Consider the following 23,607-nt stretch of genomic DNA (forward strand, 5'->3'; position numbering starts at 1 on the left):
CCTTATGTACTTTGTGCTAAATGAAGAATCACTATTTGCTCTAACTCTATGTGGACAGAATAAACTTTTTTTTAAGGATAAACTCTTAAATCTTGATTGAGGCACCTGCATTTTAGTCATCAAAATCACAAAAATATTATTAAAGAACCAAAATGTGTGAAAACAGTTTCACTGAATGGAGATTCCAAACTTTCTCTTAGAACAGAATTGTCTGTTATGCATATAAAGTTTTACTTAAAATTTAACAAAATACTATTCAGATTCTGTGTAGCACTTAAGGAATACGAATATTAGAAAACATATCTGAAAGGGGGAAAAAAAGCCAAAAACTAAGCATATATTCAGTCCTCACTACCAGCTAGCACCAGAGTTTATTAATCTTATTCCTGCCAAATCAAAGGATGCTAAGTGTTCTCAACACCTAAAAGAATCCAAATTTGCAAACAACAACTTAACAGATCTTCAGAGATTTATCAAACTAAAGCTAATCAATTGAGACTTGGAGTGAAGGAAGAGAGAAAATGGAAATAAACATGGGGAAAACAAATCCCAGCACAGTGAAAAGTGGCATGAGGTACCACACTAGCTCCTATTCACTTCTGTGTGTGGGCCTGGGGATCAAAGCCAGGTACATGTTAAGCAAGTACTCTACTTTTGAGCTATCTCTCAGCTCTAGTTTTCCATTCTCAAACTTTTTTTTTTTTTTTTTGGTACTGAGGATTGAACCCAGGGGTGTTGTACCACTGAGCCACATCCATAGCCCTTTTTAAAAATTTACTTCTATTTTTTAATCTTTATTTATTTGCTTATTTATTTTTATGTGGTGTTGAGGATCGAACCCAGGATCTCACACCTGCGAGGCAAGTGCTCTACCACTTAGCTACAGCCCCAGGCCCCTTTTTTTAATTTTTGAGATAGGGTCTTGCTAAATTGCTTAGGGCCTTTCTAAACTGCTTAGGCGGTCTTGAGCTTGCAATCCTCCTGTCTCAGCCTCAAGAGTAGGTGAGATTATAGGAATGTGCCACTACATCTGGCTATCCATCCATTCTTTATTGCTTTTGGGGAAACTCAACTATCTTCCTTCTGCCAATTAATCTTCCTAGGACTATTCTGCACCATATTGTAGACATTAGATGCATGTGGCTACTGAGATTAAATTTAAATCCAATTTAAAATCAACTTCCTCAGTGGCACTAGCCTCATTTCAAATGCTCAACAGCCACACATGACTAGTGACTATCATATTGGATAACACAGGCAATAAAACATTTCCATGTTTGCAGAAAGTTCTATTGGATAGCACTGCCCTACACTTCACTGCTGCTCTACATAGCATACATAGAAGGGAGTCCAGGCACAGCAAGTTTCTTATTAGGCACCATGGGTTCTGAGACCCAAGAAGGGATTAGACATCCTACATATTGACCCTTCAAAATGTTAGTGTACTAACATCTAGGCCCAAATCACTTCCCTATTTCTCACCCACTCCTACTGGAGTGTCCACAAAACTGACATGGCGGGCGGCGTTGGGGCGGGGGGATGTGTGTGCTGAAATAGTGACTTAACAAAGCAAAGTTTACACCAGAAAATTCCAACTTGGAAGAAGGCTATTTTCCATTGCCCATTCATGTTGGTGCTGAGTACCTACAAAATGTGCTGCAACTTCTCAGGGATCACTACAGACACAGTGGCAACAGCGGTAGCAGTGTCTAAACCTCCTATGGAAGCCCTCTGTTCTCTCTCACTTTTTGTGAACCAGGGATTCAACCCAAGGCCCCTTAACCACCGAGCCACATCCCCAACCCTTTTTATTTTTTATCTTGAGACAGGGTCTCATTAAATTGCTCAAGGCCTCACACTAAGTTGCTAAGGCTGGCTTTGAACTTACGATCCTCCTGCCTCAGCATCTCAAGCTGGGATTACAGGCATGTACCACAGAGCCTGGCCCTCTGCCTATTTTTTAAATTGGGATTTTTTTTTTTTTAACTGTTGTTATGATTTCTTACCATTGTTAATGATACTATAGTGGTTTAAGTATTCTGTCTGGCTGAATTGCCAAATGATCATTTTCTAACTGTATGCATGAGTTCAAGATCTGCCTGGGTAACAGAGTAAAATCTCATCTCAAAAAAAAAAAAAAAAGAACAAAACAAACATTTTCTAAACAGGAAAAGGAATCCAAGATGGAACCATCTTTCAAGTACGGTTTCAGCTAATAAGTTCTTCAAGAATTGACTATGCTTATTCTGATGATTCAACTATCAATATAAAATTTAAATATGGTTTAACTACCATAATTAAAGTATCAATGAAAGGTGTAAGCAGGAAAGTTTTTGTACTTTGTTCTTAATCAAAAGACAAACAAATGGTTAGGTAAAAAGTTTAATTTTAAAATCCTTATCCATTTTAGGAAACAATAATATATATGCAGGCTAGACCATAAGAAAACAGATTTACACAGAGTAATACAGAAAAGATCTTACCTAATCTGTTGTAGTGATATGGGCATTTTAATTTGCTGGTAATAATCAGGATATTTCTTCTTTGAAGGCAAATGGAAAAAAGGTTCAGCTATTAGTTGCCCTTGGTTATTCCGACAGCTCCTAACTGTGTCATACAGCTGATAAAAGGGATTTGAAACATCCATGAAGGAAGTGATGCTCTCAGCTTCTGACTCTCCTTCTTCATAACGTGCAGCTAGAAAGACAAAAAAACTAGTATTCACAGGGGAAGAAAGTAACAAAGCATGAAATAACCATATTTTATAGCTCCTTCAACAGACAGACATATATATTTGAATTTTTTTAAAAATAGTCTATAATCTCCATTAAAGATGATGCTAAGGATGCATGCTTAGAGAAATGTTTCATAGAACTATATGTTTAGAGAAACATTTCACAGAAATAAAATGCTAAATAGTAAAAGTTATACTGGTTATAAAAGGTTGCAAAATAGTTTTTCTTTCTGGGCTCTCCTCAGAGACTCCTTGGCATGTATGGCCAAAAGAAGGAAGAAATCTTTCAGAGACTTCAGAACTAAAATAATACCATGAAGTTCAGGGCTACAGTTTGGATTTGAAATGTCCCTCAAAGCCCTATGTGTTAAAGGCTTATCCCCCAGAGCGGTGCTATTGAGAGGTAGTGGAAACTTTTAACAGGTGGAGCCTAGTGAAGTGCTACCTCACCACGGGTCTGATCATAGACTAGAACATCCAGAACTGTGAGCCAAAATAAAGTATTTTCATAAGTTGATTATCTCAGATATTTGTTACAATAATAGAAAGCTGCTAACACATTTAGAATAGTATAAATTTACATTAGGCCGATAATGTCAGACATGATTTAACCTTAAGTCTCTGTGACTTTGCCCTATTGATTTATACCATCCCTGATGAATGATGTATTCCTTATAGAGGGAATTTTTAAATAGATGCTAAATCATAAAAACACCACAAAAAGTAAAACACAGAATCATCTTCAGATTTTGCTCAGTTCCCTGATTTCTTATTGAGTGCATAAAGATCACAGTTTAAATTGTTTTGGCTGGATCACCATAATTGCTATGTACTCCTCCCAGGTAAGACCAACAATCATTTATTAAGTACTTAAGTTGGGCTAAAAACTTGATAAGCATAAGCCTTAGGCAGTCCTAATACCACCACATGAAACAGATATTGTTATTATTTTTTCAAATGAGAAAACTGGGCAAAAGAGATTAACAACTTATACAATGTCATTCATCCTATAAAGCTGTCAGATGAGATTTTAATACAGTCATAGAGCTAGCTAGAAGCAGACAAGGATTTGAAACTAGTCATCATCTCTGATATTTCCTATAAAGAGTTTACACATCTTTTGTTGGATATATACCTAATTTTCTTTTTGTGCCTTATTCCAGAGAAGGATTTTTGTGTAATGATCTTATATCTGCAACTTATGATTTTTTTATTCATTTTAGTAATTTATTTGAAGAGTTTGAGTAGAAAAAAAATCTGTCAACTACAATATGTATGTATCTTTCTTCTTTTCTGATCCTCATACATTAACTGTTGTAACTGTAGGCTGTGTAGTACTTTTTCACTAAAAAATGTAACAGAATTCTTACCCTATTTCTACACGGCTAACATTTCTCCCTTAAAAAGAGAAATGCCTTTTATCAGCTTAGGAAAAATCTCCTTAGTTTGCTAAGAATTTTCATCATGAATGAGAATTGTAGTATTTATCAAAAATATGTGATGAGCCAATTGTATTTTATTTAATGTTAATGCAGTAAATGGTACTTTATCTTTTCTAATGTTGAACAAACCTAGTATTTCTGGAATAAATCCAATTGTGTCATCATGTATTATATACACTGACAGATACAGTATGCTTCTAATTGGTTTTGATATCTAGGTTATATTAGATTCACAGAATGAACTGGAAGCTCATTTCATCTACTGTGCAGATGTTTTAATAAAATTCTGTTGTCTAAGAGAGTGAAATGCAGTGGTAGAGTGTGAGGCCCTGGGTTCAATCTCCAGCACTGAGGTAAAAATTATAACTCTTCTTTCTTAAATGTTTGGCTTGGTGTTTTCTATGTGGGAAGGTTTTTAACTGACAATTTAATTCTTTACTGGTTCTATGAATAATCTCAGCCTTTAAATTTTTTTTTTTTTTTTTGGTACCAGGGATTGAACCCAGAGGGCACCTAACCACTGAGCCACATCCCCAGTCCTTTTTATTTTTCATTTTGAGATAGGGTGTCCCTAGGTTGTTTACAGCCTCACTAAGTTGCTGAGGCTGGCTTTAAATCTGTGATCCTTGGGCCTCAGCCTTGGGAGCAGTGTGGAATACAGGCATGTGCCACCAAGCCTGGCTTAATTTTTGAATCAGTTTTATACATTTAACATTTTCTAGGAATTTTTTCATTTAAATTTTTAAATGTATATGCTGTAAATACATTTTCATTTAATCTCTATATGTCTCTCTCCTCCCTAATATTATTTACTTACCTTTTATGTTTTTCTCTTGATAATTTCAACATAAACTTATTTTATTAATAGTCTTAACAAAATAACTTTTCACCCCATTAATTTTTTCCATTATAAGTTTCTTTTTTAATGAATTAAATTTCTGCTATTAGCTTTATTACTCATTTTTCTAACTTATCTTATTAAAAATTATCTTATTATTTACTAATGTTGGATGCCTAGCTCATTCCTTCAGGTGCTTTTCTAAAGAGAAGCATTCAGACTTATGAGATTCCTTCTGAATTATCACTTCAGCTACACCCAATTAGTTCTGATGCATTATTTCACTGTTGCAATTGTTCAGTTTTAAGTATTTTAAATTTCTGAGATAATTCTTCTTTTAGCCTATGTGTTTATTTTAAAATTTCTGATGTTTAGACTTTTAAATTCTATTCATTGTTAGTTGATGTCTTAGCTGCACTTATCAGAAATGGGGACTATATAACACCTAATCTTTACTGAAATTTGTTTTGAGTAGATGGTCAGTTTTTATAAATATGAACCTAGGAAGAATGTGTGTTCTCTAAATGTAGAATACATATGATAAGCTGAATAATAACTACCAATATATACTCATGTCTTTGTCAATAGAACCTCTGAATGTTACCTTATATGCCAACAGGGACTTTGTGAATGTGATTAATAATCTTGACATGAGAAGATTAACCTGAATTAATCTGTGAATTATGTGGGTGTGCCCTTAAATGTAATCAAGAGGATCCTAACAAGAGGGAAGCAACAAGGTCAAAGCAGCAAGAAGAAGGGACAACAGATGCAGAAGTTGGAAAGATGCAGTTTGAAGATAGAGAAAAGGGGCCACAAGCCAAGTACAGATAGTCTTCAGAAGCAGAAAAAGCAAGAAAATACATTCTCCCCTAAAATATCTGGAAAACTGGCTTGCTGACCCCTAGATTTTAGACTTCTGATCTCCAGAACTGTAAGAAAAAATTTATTTTACACCACTAAGCTTGTGGTAACTCATTTCAATATCATCATACTTATGAGGAAGTAGATTCAATTTTTCTACTTATCTAGCAAACGAGAGAAGAGGAATTCTGTTGGACGCGTATTGTTTTCAAATTCTCCATAAAGTTCCATCTTCTTGATTTACATATTTGGAGCTCCTTTGTAATTCATCTTCCCAATGAAACAAATGTTTTACTATTGTAGGCTGAATCTTTTTTTAATCTTTTCACTTATCTCCGAAAGTTCTTATCTGATGTTAATATGGCTACCTTTTGACTATTATCCGTTCTACATCATTTTCTCTCTTTCATGTTTTTATATTTACCCAGATATGAATTTTAACCAATATCAAGCAATAAGCTTTTGATAAATCAGCTGCCAACTAAGGGGTGCAATCAAATGGAACCAAATAGCACATTTTCCAAAAACCAACAAACTTCAGGCTAGACCAACCAAAAGGATCCACTTTAGAAGGCATTTAATTTAGCCAAAAGCTACTGCCTACCAGCTAATGCAGCATCCTCTTCACTTTCTGAGCCATACTGAAGTGCCATGGTAATTGCTGACAAACGGCCCCCTTGGACTGCTCTTTTATTACTACAAAGAAAAACAAGATATTGGAAGACATTAGGAGCTGTTAACAAAGTACTTAATAACAAAGAAAAATAATTTCTTTTGCTTTAAAATTTTTTTTTTTTAGTTGTTGATGGACCTTTATTTTATTTATTTATATGCGGTGCTGAGAATTGAACTTAGTGCCTCACACGTGCTAGGCAAGTGCTGTACCACTGAGCCACAGCCCCAGCCCCAGAAAAATAATTTATATTAACTGCCTCTTTATCTTTTTACTACTTAATATTCCTCATCAATGTTATCCAAGAAAAACTAATTTTTCCTCTAAGAAAGTGGCAGTGGTAGTAGAAAGCCTGGAGTGGGCAACTTGTAATCTGCTTTTTACTTAAATGTAGATCTACTCCTTATTTTATAGAAAGTAAAGACTCAATCACCATCACCAGTTATTCTCTTCTAAAATGCTCATACTTTAAAATGACAAAAAAATTCTATTCTAAACACAAAACTTATTTATTGCAAATAAGTATTTAAATCTCACATTTTATTTATAACTAATACTAAACACTAACTGGTTAAAGAATCCTTAATCATTATTTGAGAGGTGAGGTAAAACCTACTACAAGTATCTCAACCTTTTAAATAAAGCACTTGATAAATAACTCTCATAATCCAGAAGTATGCTGGGATCAGTGGCACATGCCTATTAATTCCAGCAACTTGGGAGGCTGAGGCAGGAGGACTGCAAGTTCAAGGTCAACCTCAGCAACTTAGTGAGACCTTGTCTCAAAAAAGAAAAAAAAAAAAAAATCATCCCAAAATATTATTTCAAAATAGCCATCAGACAAATATTAATATGCCTACTGTCATAAGTATGGGTCAACTCTCAGACTAAACCCTCTTTTTCTTACCGATAATACTTGCTAGTGGTATTTCTCTCTTCACCAAGGCTGCCTTTACTGTGCGAAGGGCCTGTCAGCCTGGTCGCTGACAAATTTGATGGAGTCCTAGTCAAAGATAAAAAAACCTCAGAAACTTGATAGCTAATCAGAATTCTGGATTAAAAAAAAAAAGACATTTTCTATTTTTTTCCTAATAGAAATGTTGAATTTTTCTGAGCCTCTACTATGCAGCAGGCTCTTCTCCAGGACCATGGGACTCTGCAGAGGACAGCAGACCACAGACGGTCCTTGAGAGATTATGGTCATTGTAGAGCCAGAGGAAATGATAACAAAATAAATGTGAGAACCAGGAGAGAGCTTTGAAAATAATCACCCAACCTTTTCATTTCAGGTAAGAGGAAGCAGAATTCCAGAATTAAGATTTGTTCAAACTTAAAGTTCTAGGAAAGGAAAAACCAACTAGAATGGTACTTCAGATCTTCGTATATTGCAAATAAATGCTACTGCACATTATATCCAAGTACCATAATATTGTATTACACCAATATGGATTTATAAAGGTAAGAGGAGGATATAGTGGTGTTACCTTAAGTGTTTCTTATTAAATAAAGCCCTTCAGCTACAATGAAGAGGCTAGATAAGCTACTCTACTCTTTTCAGAATCACATTATTAACTAAATATAATCTTGAAATGTAACATAAATCTTGTTTTCTACTGTATTGATTTTATTAGAAAATTCAGCAAACACAAAAACACAAAGATCTTGGAAATTTTTTGAGTAGTATGTGGTGGCACACATCTATAATCCCAATAATTTGGGAGGCTGAGGCAGGAGGATTGCAAGTTTGAGGTCAGCCTCAGCAATTCAGTGAGACCCTGTCTCAAAAAAAAAAAAGAAAAAGAAAAAAAAAAAGGCTGGGAATGTGGCTCAGTGGTAAAGCCACCCTAGGTTCAATCCCCAGTACCACACCAAAAAAAAAAAAAAAAAAAGAAAGAAAATTAATAAAGATCTTAAATATTTCTTAACCTACCTCATTCGAAGACTTGACTTAGCCATTTCATGATGTTCAATTTCTGCCTTTTTCATATAAAATATTTTTTTAATTGAATTTGCATCCTGTCAAAATAAAGTTACTCAGCTTAAAAAAGGAATAGAAAAAAAATTCCCTTGTTCACACACTGGGCACCTTTCATGGTACTCTTTCCATTTGGAGCTGACATCTATTCAACATTCACAAAGCTGCATCCTCTAACTTTTCTGTAAGCTTCTCAAACATCTTCATGAAGTTGTCACTAATTAAATGCAAAAAGCTTCTAGTTCTTTCACAGTTAGTGAAGTAATATGCAAAGATCTGATGGTAAAATACAACAAATCCTAGTTGTATACAACCTAAAAGTCAAATCCAAGATTTTCTTTCTCTTGAAAAGGTTTAGAAAAATAATTAGATTGAAAAGTAAAATTTTTAACTGTATCAACTAACAATCAGTAATATACTACCAAAATGTCTTATCCAAGGACTAAGAACACAGGACTTCAGAATTCGTTTCCGATTTTCACTCAAACTTTCTCAAAAGATGAAAGATAGAGTTAACATTAACTAGCAATAGCAATAGTATCTGGGTCAGGGTTCAGGAAAATCTAATGATTTTACTACTAAAAGATTTTCTGAGCATTCTTTCCTAAATTCCCAATGATATGTGATTAATTCAAGGAATTTCTACAAGCAGGACTACAAAATTTCTAAGAGGGAATTACAGAGCAACGGAAAAGCTATTTTACATTGTATTTACACTATAAATGTTGCTTTTTATTATTTATGAAATTTAAATGCAGGGAATAAATCAATATTTAGCTGAAAAAAAAAGGATTAAAAAACCTTACTTTGACATAAGAACAAACACTTAAATGAACTGAACAGAACCAAGAATACAGAATTAAACTCCTACATCTTGGTTAAATGATTTTCAACAAGGGTTCCAAGATGATCAATGGGGAAAGAAATCTTTTCAATATGTAGTGCCAGGATAATACCCCATATAAAAGAATGAATTTGAACTATTACCTATTAATTACAAAAATCAATTCAAAGTGAATCAAAGATTTAAATGTAAGAGCTAAAACTATAAAATTCCTAGAAGAAAATATAGGTGTAAATCTTTATGAACTTGGACTGGGCAGTAATAACCTAAAACAAAAGCAACCAAAGAAAAAAATACATAAACTGGACTTCATCAAAATTAAAAACTTTTTTGCATTAAAGGACACTATCACAAAAGTGAAAAGACAAGAGAATGAGAGAAAATATTCAAAAATCATATATCTCTTAGGGGCATGATATCCAGAATATATAAAGAACGCCTACAACTCAAAAATAAAGAGAGAAGTAACCCAATTAAAAAAAGGGCAAAGGATATGGATAGACATTTCTCCAAAGACATACAAAGGGCCAATACACACATGTAAAAATGAATTATTATTCATTACATAAAGGCAAATGAAACCATAATAACATACTACTTTACACCCATTAGGATGAAAATGGAAAACAAGTGTTGGTAAGAATGTAGAAAATTTCAACACTTGTACATCGCTAATGGGAATGTAAAATGGTACATCTACTTTGGAAAAGAGTTTGCTGGTTCTTTAGAAAGTTAAGTATATAGTTACCATGTACAAAGACAAAAAGATGGTGGTTCCCTAGGGCTGGGGATGGTGGGGGGGAAAAGAGTGACTGCTAACTCTGTGAATATACTAAAATCCATCAAATTGGGTCTTTTAATTTAAATGGGTGAAATTTGAGCCAGGTAAAGTGGCGTATGCCTGCAATCCCAGTGGCTCAGGAGGCTGAGGCAAGAGGATCTCAAGTTCAAAGCCAACCTCAGCAACTCAGTGAGACTCTATCTCAAAAATTAAAAAGGGCTGGGGATGTGGCTCAATGGTTAAGCACCCCTGGGATCAATCCCTAAGTAAATAAATAAACAAATGGGCAAAATTTATGGCACATGACATACCTCAATATAATTGTTATAAAAATTATTGAACCTAAATTAAAGTATTTACTATTATCAATGAAAATAACAACAACAAAAAACTAACCTTGAATACTTGAGAACCAGGCTCATTATAAGTTTTGGCATTTTTTGCTAGGAGATCTATATCTTTGGCCATTGCATGAATACTTTTGTAGCTTCCATTCTACAGTAAACAACAAAACATAGCAGTTCCTCTTAATAAATGTTAAAAAATATCAGTAAAACCTTTAATTAAAAAATAACTCCACATATTTTAAAATTGTCACCATAAGTCTAAGACTTTATTGGAAAGTATATATGTGAACAATATGTAATTTTCTTTCATAAATTATTCCTACTACCCATTTACAAATAAGTTTTTATAATAGGTAACAAAACCAGAACTACATTATTTTCATTAAAAAACTTAATTAAAAAAATAAGTAAGATAAATGTTTTAGTTAGCCAACACATGCTTACAAATGATCCAAGCTCTGTTCTGGGTGCTTCATGAATACTAATTCACTAAAGTGGCCTTAACAGTGTGAAGGAAAACTCCCTTGAGTTATTAGGACCACCTCAGGTAAATTATAAAATCAGTCCAGCATAGAGGTTAACATTTTCTATGTACTATTTTTGTGCCAGAGCTGTCACATCTTAAAGCTCACTTGTTCCAAAATAACCTAGAAATACTCACATAGTTGCCTCAATTTACAAAGGAAAGGAGGGAGGAATGCATGCTAGGTAAAAGACACACATATAATGTGTATACATGTACTTAATGATATAAGTACACAGGAAGAAGAAGTTCTAGAGAAACTGAAAGAAACCAATTTAAGTGGGGAGGGTGGGGAAGGGTACAACTGTAGCACAAAAGTGTATGGACAGGCAAAGGCAAAATGAGGCAGAATCCAAAAAAAGCAGGCAATGGAGATTGGATGGTTATCTGTTATGTGGAACTAACACTTTTGAATGCCTGTTTTATTTGGAAGGAATCCTAGAACAGGTGACAGGGAGGGCCCTACTTCCCACCATGACGGTGAAAGTGGGCAAAAGTTTGCTTTACCCACAACCTATCAGCAAGGCAAAGGGAAATAATCACGGACAAGCTAATTTGTGCTTGGGTCTTCAGTGACTAAAGCAATGGCCAGGGAATGGCAGGAATTCTTACTGACTCCTGCAGAGGAAGAGAATCTAAGCAGGGCCCACAGTGGCAAATGACAGTAGTAATAACAATTGTACTACAAGGAGGTTGTGTGTAATCTTGGCAGTACCATGACATCCCTGAGTTCTATTTATTTTCCCAAAAGTAGTTCCCCAGTGTTTCATTCCAACAATTTCATAAGCGATCCTTTTTCATAAATTCCTTTTCTGCTTATGGTAGCCAGAGTTGATTATTATTATGGAACTGGTACAAGTTGTTGTGACAAGTGACATTAAGTTTCTGAGCTGTGGAATAGTGGGAAGAAAGCCAGGGTTAGGAAGCAAGATATAGAAAGTGACTAGAGAGCTTTTTGATCAGAGAGGTAGGAAAGATTATTCCAATAATTTGGAAATAAGATGACAAGGATCTTGATCAGGATGATGGCAAAAGAATATTATTTTGGGAACTTCAGAAGAAAGAACAAGATGAGGCAAAAAGTCAAAGAGAGAAGACTGGGACTGACTTAGAGGTGTTTAAAATCTGATTTGATTTTCAGTATTACGAAAACATCATTCCCCCTAGATAGATGAAGACCAAGGGAATCAGAAAGTGAGCATTCTGTGCACTTATTGGGCTGCCTCAAAACCAGATGATAATTTGGTTAGTCCGAATTTTAACATTCTGTGAAAATGTATCTATGGAATCAATAATTACTACATTGTTACTCTTTAATTTGTTGCTGTCTTAAAATTTAGAGCCAAGGAAATTTCTCTCTCTTAGCAAACCACCATGCCACACTCTCATTACTCAATGAGACTAAGTAACACATTGTTCTCCTTTTTGCTTTGTCTCCCAGGAGTAGTGTAATCTTCTTACCCTGGGAAGATGAGTGATTCCTAGTGATTATGGGCTCATCTAATAGTTGCTACATGAGACAGTTTACATATATCATCACAGCCAAGTGGTTATACTATACCCAATATACAGCAGAGGAAGCAGACAGTCACATGACCCAAGTGATACAGCTAGTTAAGATGAAGAGCTAGGAAAAGAAGCAAGTTCCACTCTAGAAACTAGATTTCTGGAAGAATGTATATCTTTCTGCATTCACCTACCTTAACATATAATCATCAAACCGCAAATCCTAATCATACATTCACAATTAGGTAATACTTATTTAGTACCTATTTGGCTACAAATCTCCATACTTTAGTGTTATAATATTTAAAATGGGAATAACAGGATCTACATCATATAGTCATTGTAAGAATGACTTAGCCAATATACCTAGCACTGAGCTAGGTATATAGCAAGTCCATATGGGTGTGAACTACATCTATTATTTCTAGGGAAACTGAGTGGGAAAGAGGTGAAGAAGGTTAAAGAAAGCATAGTATTTATTTGCACTTGAAATTCTGTTGTTTATTTTAAGATACCCTAAAGCAATTTTGTTCTGTTTTGTTTGATGCTGGGGATTCAACCCATAGCCTCCCCAAAACATGCAAGCACTCTACCACTTAGTTATACCCCTAGCCCTAATTTTTGTCCTTAATCCAAAACTGCAAGTTGTACTACTTTGTTTATATTATTTGATAATACTAATAACCCTTAAAGAGATATCCACTTCCCTGCTTTCTAAAATTCTCTAAGTCCATAGGCCAATCTGCTCCAAACCATATATGATTACATATGGCCACCTTCATACCTGTATCCTCTGTGCAATGGTCTTGAGATCTATAGGCTCCTTAATTATTGCATAATAGTCTGGATATTGCTGGAAGACAAAAACCCAGGTTTGCTCAATGAGTGAAAGCAGCTAGCTAATGAAAAAACAAGAAGCATACTGACAATATGTTGTCAACCAAGAAACTGAGCAGCTTTGTGACATTCACAGATATAAAGACATACAGTATATTTTTATATCTGAAACAAAATACAATGTTATTTTAAGAAGCTTCATGAGCCATGTGCAGTGGCACACACCTGTAATCCCAGAGACAGGAGACTGAGGAAGAAAGATCTCAAGTTCAAGATCAGCCTCAGCATCTTAGTGAGACCCTGCCTCAAAATAAATAAAAAGGGTTGGGATACAGCTTAGTGGCAAAGCATCTCTAGGTTCAATCCCCAGTACTGGGGGAGTGGGGGTTGGGAAGCTTAATGAAATATTCAACAGATATACAACAGCAAGTTGTAGGGTTTACTCTTATTGACAGTTACACATTCTACACAATTAATACACTACAATTTAACATAAAATTCTAAATTCACAGAATCATAAATGTCTAAATTTAAGGTCCCCAGATAGCAATCAAAAAAGTTATTTTTTGTGTATGTGTGGTACTGGGGATTGAACCCAGGGCCTTGTGCATGCAAGGCAAGCACTCTACCAACTGAGCTATATCCCCAGCCAGAAAAAAGTTCTTAATGGGCCTCTTTATAAGCTTTTTAAATTTTACAATATAAATAACAATTATATAATATTTCATATAAACTTCCACAAGGAACTATAAGAAATCATAAAAATTTGTTGCTTCATGTTTAACTTAATGCTTTTATTAATGCTTTAATCAAAGTAAGGCTTTTCAAAATAAAATATTTTTAAATGAAATTATATGAAAGAAATGAAGCAAAATTATAAGTAATTTCTAATTTATCAAATACTAGTTTATCTCCAGGGGTTGGACATGTTGGGGGATACCACTGAGGCTTTCACAATGCCTAGAATCATTCACTACCCTCAGGCTCTCCTGCAAGTTTTGTGCCTTGAAGGAAATAACTGCAGTTGCAAGAGGTTCAGAGGAAGTCGGACTGTGCTTCTCCCCTACCCTACCCTCATAGCAATCACCATTCTACTTTTTGTCTCTTTCACTATTCCAAGAACCTAATACAAGAGGAGTCATACATTATTCATCCTTTTGTGATTTGTTTATTTCATTGGCTTATGTTCAAGATTCATCCATGTTGTAGGATGTTTCAGAATCTCCTCCCTTTTTAAGGTTGAATAATATTCTATTGTTTGAATAAACAATTTCTTTGCTTATTCATTTGTCTATTAATGAGCATTTGGGTTGTTTCCAAGATTATTCTTTAATGATAAAATAAACACCTAAACTTTTTTATTTGTAAAAAAGGAAATTTTCTCTTTCCTCAGAAGGCAAGGTGAGAGGAAGTTCTTCCTCCCTTAGCGCTCCTTGATTTCCTAGAGAGCTGATTACATATTTTGCCTCGCATACTTTCTCACTCTACAAAGAAGATTTTCTAGAAAGTGAAAGCTTTTAAAGGATCAGAAAGAACCCTTTATAGTTTCACATACAAGAGACAATTAACACGGTTACAGATGTAACTCATATCATTGCCTGTGAAACCACAAAAACTTTCATGGTCCCAGAATTCTAATATTTCTAAGTAAGAGTATATTTTCAGAAGGACTCCACTATAGATTTAACCCCCACTGTGATCATTTCTTCTTTTATCCACCTCCACTACCTGATTTTCTTGAGAACAGGGACCATGGCATATTTACCTTTGTGTTACTGCCATGTAGACACCCAACATGTCATAGATATGCAAGAAGTACTTGCTGACTGATGAGAGAATACATCAGTCACCGATAAAATTGGTTATTTAAAGATGCATCTTCAATGGCTGTAGGACAGTTATGACAGAAAGCAAGCGTATGATCACTGCTATTCTAGGTGTGGATTTGATTAGAAAGATATAATGATTACTTTCATTGTATGATTTAAAATTTTAAGAAAATAATATGGTGATTCCTCAAAAAAGTAAAAAATTACAATATGCTACAGAAAATTTTCCTATGGGTAAATATTCCAAAGTGAAAGCAGGGTCCTGAAGAGATATTAGTACACCCATCTTCATATCAACATGATTCACAATAGCTAAAACATGGAAGCAACTCGTGTGTCCATTCACAGATGAATGCATGAACAAGATGTGGTATACCATTATAATGGATTTACTCATCATTAAAAAAGAAGGAAATCCTAACACATGCTACAACGTGGATGAACCCTGAAGACATTGTGGTAAGTGAAACAAGCCAGTCAACAGAGGGACAAACACTGTATGGTTCCTCTTATATAAGATCCCCTCAATAGTAAAATCATAAAAGACAGAAAGTAGAATGGTGGTTGCCAGGGGCTGAAAGAGTAGGGAAGTGGATTTGTTACTTAATGGGTAGGAAGTTTCAATTTTGGAAGATGAAAAGTTCTGCAGATGGGCGGGCAGTAGTGATGATTACACAACAATGTAAATGAACTTAATGCCAAAGAACTGTACATTTAAAAATGGCTAAAATGGTAAGTTTTATGTTACATATATTTTATCACAATAAATATAACAAATAATAACAAAAAAGAATGGCAATCAAAAAATAGCCCATGAGTTTGAGACCAGCTTGGGCAACACAGCAAGATCTGGCCCTCCACCCCCAGCGACAGACAGACTGACAAAATCATTACCTTTTAAAAAACAACACTGTGTTCAAGTAAAATGACAGACCATGTTCTCTGCTTGCTGCTGAGGTCACGAGGAGGATATCCTGGACACTTCCAACATGTTCCTTTTAATCTTACTCTATTCACTAATAATAAAATTCTTGAAATACTTAAAAAAAATTTATCACCTTAATTCATCTGTGTTTAATCATATCACTTACCACTTTAGAAGGCAGTTTCTGAAAAAGTTCACTAATGAGCCGTCCTGATGGATTTGTGGCTACAACAATGGCTTCAAGAAGCTGCTCCAGGATCTCTTTAAGGTAACTTGGAGAAGACTAGGAGACGCAGGGAGAGAGAAAAATACTTTGTAACAGAATCAATAAATACATGCCAAAAATTAAACTGCTTCTAAGATTACAAAGTAAATTCAAAAGATCAACTTTTAAGTTCAAGTTTCTAGAATACCACAGAAATGCTCTGATTGATGGACATGGGTTGTATCTCCAGAATGGCCTGTAAGAAACTAATGAGATTTCTACATTATTTCTGAAACTAAATCTCTTGGATCAGTTCCTTTCTGACTCTTCCACAGTAACACTTTCTTCTTCTTCTTTTTTTTTTTTTTGTGTGTGTGTATTATTGGGGATCGAACATGGTGCTCTAATACTGAGCTACACCTCCAGTCCTTTTTCTATGAGAAGAGAAGGTCTGAGTTGCTAAGGCTGGCCTCAAACTTGCAATCTTCCTGCCTCAGACTCCCAAGTAGCTAGGATTACAGTCGTGCCGACTCCACAGTAACATAATGAAAGCAAATTTCAAGTACCATAGGTATGAATTGATCAAAATGCATCTTTTTATGGTCTGAGCAACTGAACTTGGGAAAATATGCCCCACAATACTTAGCCATTTATACATCTACTGTTCACATCCACTAGAGTCATGGTATTCCAGTAGCACAATGACTACATATTATATAAAATTATGATTACATGCTATTAACCACTGGGTTCTCCACCAGGACTAACAATTGAATTCAAGTTATATCAAAAGTGAATGGAGCTAGGCATGATGGTGCATGCCTGTAATCTCAGCAGCTTGGGAGGCTGAGACAGGAGGATAATGGGTCATAGCCAGCCTCAGCAACAGCAAGGCACTAAGCAACACAGTGAAACCCTGACTATAAATAAAATACAAAACAGGGCTGGGGACGTGGCTCAGGGATTGAGTGTCCCCAAGTTCAATCCCCAATACCCATCCCTCCAAAAAAAAAAGTGAATGGAGGCTGGGTGTGGTGGCACACACCTGAAATCTCAGTGCCTCAGGAGGTCAAAGCAGCCTCAGCAACTTAGCAAGGCCCTTAGCAACTTAGTGAGACCCTATCTCAAAATAAAACATTAGGGGGAAAAAAAAAAAGGGTGACGATATGGCTTAGGGGTTAAGAGCCTCAGGGTTTAATCTCTGGTACCCCTCACCAAAAAAAAAAAAAAAAGTGAATGGAGATTAAACTGATTCATACCATTTCAGCTCTTAAACAGATTGGTTTATACCTAGCTTAGTTACTGTTTCAACACAGGCAAGTATACATCCCAAAGAGTAATTGGCCAGGTAAAGTCCAAGTTTGAAGTAAGTTTCTACAGTCCAGGTTTATATTAAATAGTACTACAAGTCCAAACCATATTTTGTGCAGATGAAATATTAATGGTTATTATGGTTTAAATTATAAAAACATTTGGTATTTTTGTCCAAAACCAACAGAAACCTTTTTTATTCGGTGTGGTCTCAATTTGACAGAGAGGGCTCTAAGTCACTCAGGCCTGGCAATAACAAACACCTGGAAAATATTTAACATGTAAGATGTATGATTTGGTCAAAACTTCCAAGTATACAAGCTCAGAGAACCATCATGATCCTGCTGAAAGTAAACTGAAATTCCCGTGTTTAAGCCATTTGTGTTGTGGCTGAACCATGGTATCAGAGTTTGCTTCTAACAGGAATGTTTTGTTCTGTAGTTAAGAGACTCTTTTCCTCCCATACAACCTGCTACTCTGGATATTGCTGATGACAAATGAAACGAGGTATGTGAATATATTCATATGATCTTTCCAACAATCAGGAAAACTCCAAGGAAATCACTGATTGAAAAATTAGAAGCTTGAAGATTCCTTCCCTGTTCATAAAACCCTTAGGCTAAAAAAGTTTGGAAAGCATAAATATAAATGTGCAAGATCCTCCAATTTTTCATCTATTATACACATAAAATAAATAAGTAAATATAGGCACTTTTGTTTTCTGACTAGAGCTGTGGATGCTGAAGTAAGGCTGGGCTTTAGAAATCAAATCAAATGTTCAGCCCAAGAAAGCCTGGGTTAAGTTGCTTACCCTGTACACACTGCAGAAAGTAAAATTCCAGGGAATCCCTATTATTAACTGTTTTCTATATAATTCCAATCACTTAATTTCTTCAAAGAACTTAATGTGGTACCTCGCAACTTATTTTGAGACTCTAAGTAGTAGTTTTGAGAACTTCAGCCACCACTGCTTATTTCTGTATTGGAGTTTCAACAAAAGGTCTATCTAGGTGACTTATAGAAAAAGTGGAATGCTCTGTGTTGTGCATTTTTTTTTAATTTATTTTTTTATTGGTTGTTCAAAACATTATAAAGCTATTGACATATCATATTTCATACATTAGATTCAAGTTGGTTATGAACTCCCAATTTGTGCATTTTTTTTTACAATACAGTTGCAGAAGAGAGTTCTAATTCCCCCCACTATTTTTTCCCCCTTTTTGAATGTTTTCATTAAGCAAATATTTACCAGTATCTACATGTCAGGCATAGTTTTGATGCCAGGAATAGGTGAACAAGATGCTACCCTTTGTGGGGCACGGTGGTATACACCTGTAATTCTAGTGGCTCGGGAGGCTCAGGTGGGAGGCTGAGGTAGGAAGAGCAAGTTCAAACCCAGCCTCAGTAAAAGCAAGGTGCTGAGCAACTCAGTGAGACCCTGTCAAGTGCCCCTGAATTTAATCCCTAGTACCCGCCCCCCCCAAAAAAAACCCAAATGCTACTCTTTGATAAGTTATCATTGTACTTAGGGGAAGACAGAAAATAGACACGTTAACTAATAAGTTATTTCACATATAGTAATAAAAAGGGAAGAACACAGGAAATAACAATGAAACATTGGGGCAGGTGAGGGTGAAAAGAGAGAATGTACAGCGATTTGGATGGGGGAATCAGGAAAGTTCTCTCTTGGTTGACACTATTTTTAACTAACATTAGAATAATAAAAAAGAGCCAGTCACAGGGAAAACCAAATGAAGCACAGATCAATTACGGAATTCATGAAGCAGAAGCACTCCTGGCAAGTCCTAAGAACAGTAACCACTCTAACCCATAAAAGTATTCCTAAGGTGATTCTATTGATTTTTATAATCAAAACAATGACTACCCTACATAATGTCTTATGTCCAGCAATGTTGGATTGGTCCTCAATAACACCAAGATTCTCTTTAAAACTGTGCATAAAACATGCATTAATATAAAAGCAATTCATAAAAACAACCATGCATGAAACACACTGTCCAGAACATCCAGGATCATTTGAAATTGGAGCTGGGCTCTCCACCTGAGAGAATTGTCCATTTACCCAGTTAACTAATACAACAAAACAGCACAGGAAGTCAGTCCAGCTTCCCACAATGGCCCAGAGGGAATCACAGGTAAGTGCCCCATCCACCTTCCCACAGCCCATCCATGACTGGTTCCAGCTATACACTTACTCCTTCAGTCACTGCGCCGTGATTGTCTTGTCCATCTTCATCATCATCTTCATCATCTGCTTCTCCTTTCTGAACAAACTCATTTCTTGTTCGAAGATACAAATCCCAGAGTTTGCAAGCAGCTTTATATTCAGGAGAATCTGGCTGTACATTAGCAAAGAGGGAAAAAACAAAATCACTTTAGTATTTTACTATAAATCAATTGCTACCTTTAAAACATCTTGTACCAGCAGAGGCTAGTATTTTAAGGCACAACTTTGAAAACTCTATAATCACACATTTTAAAATTCTTATGATTAGAAAATATGAGGGGGCTGGGGATGTGGCTCAAGCGGTAGCGCTCTCGCCTGGCATGTGTGCGGCCCGGGTTCTATCCTCAGCACCACATACAAACAAAGATATCGTGTCCGCCGAAAAACTAAAAAATAAATAATAAAAAATTCTCTCTCTCTCTCTCAAAAAAAAAAAAAAGAACTGTATGAGCTTCCTTTAAAAAAAAAAGAAAAGAAAATATGAGGGCCTCAATCCCTCTTCTGAGAAATTAAGTGTATGGCTATATGGGTTTGTGAATAACTAAAAATTCTTGAATTCTACGGTTTAAAGAGAATGTATAAATTACATCTCATTCAAAAATATAGACTGATAAATTTGATTACATTAAAATAAAAAAACTTCTGTTCACCAGAAGATACTATGAAAATTAGGACCTGGGGGTGTAGCTCAGTGGGAAATTGCATAGGGTTCAATCCCCTACAACCCAAGAGAAAAATGGGCAAAAGACTTGAGCAGATACTTTTAAAAGGAACAAGAATGCCTCATAATCATTAGTGTTCAGTCTCTACTAAGAGAAGTATGAATTCAACCATAAAGAGAAAGCACTACTCAACGCCAGACTGGTAATATTAGAAAGCTAGGGAATTACCAAACTGAATAGTTTCCAAATTTGATGCTTTCTTACCTTATAATAGGCCTTTGCGTTGTTAAAAAGCAGTTGGAAGTCAGCAGTCAGCAGATTAACATCATCATACTCTTCCATTTTTAGTTTCTGTTGGATTTTCATCAAGTCAATGGGTTGAGAAACCACTTCATAATAGTCTGGTTGATTTCTGTTATAATTTAAATTTTTTTAATACTATTAATCCAAAAGTATACAAAAAATATATTTCAAAACTATCTGTAGTAACTTCCAACATTCTAAATGACAGACCAAATTAGAATCTGACATCAATCTCATTCCCATTATTAGAATAAAAGGGGAATAACAAAAGCAAGATGCAGGTATGCTCCTTTTTAAATATATTATTAATATAAAAACCTACAGTAATGTCCATGATGAATTTTTATACAATATTCATTATAAATGAAATATCTAAGGTTTAGGGTTCCAGCCCTAAACCCATGTAAATGGTATTTTCTTATAACCTTTCATGGTGTTTCAAAGTAGCTGGGAAAAGACACATTTCAAAACTCTCTACACTTAAAAAAAGGCTTATTTTTCTCTGGTTAGTGACCACAAAATATTTTCTTGTCAATAACTAACAAGTATCTGATACCTATGTTGCTTTAATATCAATCACTTAAGTTACAAAGGAGAAAGTTGGCTTAAGGATAAAAGGATAGTAAGATCCATCTAAACATGACCAGAATGTTTTTTTAAAAAAAAGGTATGAGAATAATAACCCCAAAATTCAGGATTATGTATATACTGGACGGCAGGGATAGTGAGGGACACAAAGGAATTTCAAAAGCAATTATGATGGTAAATCCCAAGGTAATTTCTCAGATTTAGATTCATGGATGTTTATTATTACTTCTTGATTTTTTCCATACTGTGTTTCATAAAACAAGTAAACTTTCTGAAAAATAATTTGGTTTTCTCAATTTTTCCCACAGGGCTAGGATGTAACTCAGGGATAGAGCATTTGTCCAGCATATATAAGGCCCTGGGTTTAATCCCCAGTGCTGGTTAAAAAAAATTCTTCCACAGGGGTATTTAGCTCCTTTCTAGAAATGTTAAGAGATGAGCTGTAACATACAAAGAATTTCATGATCATTGAAGCTTTAATCTCTCATGGGACCTTGTTTAACATGTTATAATCCTTTTTGAAAAAATATTTTTAGTTATAGACGGATACAATACCATTTTTCTATTTATTTCATTTATTTTTTTAATATTTATTTTAGTTTTAGGTGGATACAATATCTTTATTTTATTTTTATGTGGTGCTGAGGAGTGAACCCAGTGCCTCATGCATGCTAGGCAAGCACTCTACCACTGAGCCACAACCCCAGCCCCCTATTTATTTTCTCACTAAGTTGATGAGGCTGTTCTGAACTTGCAATCATCTTGTCTCAGCCTTCCAAGTCACTGAGATTACGGTGTGCGCCACCATACCTGGCTTAGGCTTCTATTTTCTATGTCCTTCTGACAAGTTCTCATCACCCTATGAGCACTTGCGTATTTCCTGGCACAATATAATGTTCCAGGTTCATTTTGCACTTCCTCTGCCCCATCCCCTGGAAATCAACTGTTTTCCCCAAGGAACTCTGATTCCTATCAATGATACATAGCATTTAAAAAACAAATCTGAGGACTAGGTTGTACTAACTTGTTCATTGCTACTGGGGTGTTGCTGCTTCCAAGTTGTCTCATGACACGGAGCTAGGGAAAACACACACACTTATTTACATATTTTGGAAACCATGAATTCATACCAATAGGAACAATTCCAATCCAACTCAGAATTCATTCCAACTACAATTGATGTTTAAACCAGAATACTGAGAAACAGTGGCCCTGATGTGCAGAGCCTGCTCAAGTCCATTTTCCCTTCTAGGATGATACTGCATTCTTAGCTGCTGTATGGCTACTAAAGACAATAGCCTTCAGCTTCACTACAGCTAGGTTCTGACAAATATAAGAACTGAAGTCTGCCAGATTTGGTAGTACACACCTGTAATCCCAGCAACCTGGGAGGCTGAGGCAGGAGGATTACAAGTGTGAAGCCAGCCTCAGCAACTCAGCAAGGTCCTGTCTCAAAAACTAAAAAGGAATGGGGATATGACTCAGTGGTAAAGCATCCCTGGATTCAATCCCAGTACTAAAAACAAACAAACAACAACAAAACCCCAAAGTATGCCACATTCTTATTAGACCACACAGAAAAGGGAGATACCCCAGAACACCAGAACAAAGAAATAGTACTTGAGACCTTAAGACTTCAGAGAGGACTTGTACACAAGAAATTCCTTTTGTTTCAACTTTGTTAAATTGAATGTACAAGTAACCTAATATGCTAACCAACACTAAGTCTCAAAAAGAGAGTCACAAATTATGTACCCTTAAACAATTAATTAATTAATTAATCTCCAATTAATGTCCGAGAGAGCATGCATTCCACAGAGACACCCATAGCACTAGCCTGCTGGTTGAGAGCAGGCAGCAGCCAGGAGTGGTGATGCACGCCTATAATCCCAGCGACTAGGAGGCTGAGGCAGGAGGATTACAAGTTCAAGACCAGTCTCAGCAACTTAGCAAGGCCCTGAATTACTTAGCAAGAACCTAAGTAGCAACTCAAGAGCCCATTGACACAAGAATAAACAAAATGTGATATTCATACACAATGGACTATTAGTAGGTCTTAAAAAGAAAGGAAACCTATTACATGCTACAGTGTAGATGAATAGTCTTGAAGGCCTTATGCTAAATGAAATAAGCTAATTATAAAAAATACAAACACTGTATGATTCTACTCAT

General features: G+C 35.5%; 1 protein-coding gene and 1 non-coding gene across 34 annotated transcripts in view; both read right to left on the reverse strand.

Annotated features, from left to right (window-relative positions):
* The window catches only part of Pbrm1 (polybromo 1), a 90,546-nt gene that overhangs the window by 60,775 nt on the left and 6,164 nt on the right, over positions 1–23,607 (reverse strand). For 24 of the 33 annotated variants that reach the window (XM_071618679.1, XM_071618678.1, XM_071618704.1 and 21 more), the window contains 9 exons: positions 20,809–20,956; positions 19,851–19,994; positions 16,285–16,401; positions 13,312–13,380; positions 10,548–10,646; positions 8,482–8,567; positions 7,459–7,554; positions 6,483–6,574; positions 2,484–2,697 (listed from right to left, as the gene is read on the reverse strand). In XM_071618679.1, the coding sequence (XP_071474780.1) occupies positions 2,484–2,697; positions 6,483–6,574; positions 7,459–7,554; positions 8,482–8,567; positions 10,548–10,646; positions 13,312–13,380; positions 16,285–16,401; positions 19,851–19,994; positions 20,809–20,956 (1,065 nt within the window). Of the gene's footprint in view, positions 1–2,483; positions 2,698–6,482; positions 6,575–7,458; positions 7,555–8,481; positions 8,568–10,547; positions 10,647–13,311; positions 13,381–16,284; positions 16,402–19,850; positions 19,995–20,808; positions 20,957–22,804; positions 22,894–23,607 lie in introns of those variants that run through there. The other 9 variants (XM_071618722.1, XM_071618725.1, XM_071618729.1 and 6 more) reach the window with 2 other exon arrangements.
* Positions 13,938–14,011, reverse strand: Trnaa-ugc (transfer RNA alanine (anticodon UGC)). The gene has a single exon. It is a non-coding gene; the product is annotated as a tRNA-Ala (tRNA).

This window comes from Marmota flaviventris, chromosome 1 (genome assembly GCF_047511675.1).
Source record: "Marmota flaviventris isolate mMarFla1 chromosome 1, mMarFla1.hap1, whole genome shotgun sequence".
Lineage (NCBI taxonomy): Eukaryota > Metazoa > Chordata > Mammalia > Rodentia > Sciuridae > Marmota > Marmota flaviventris.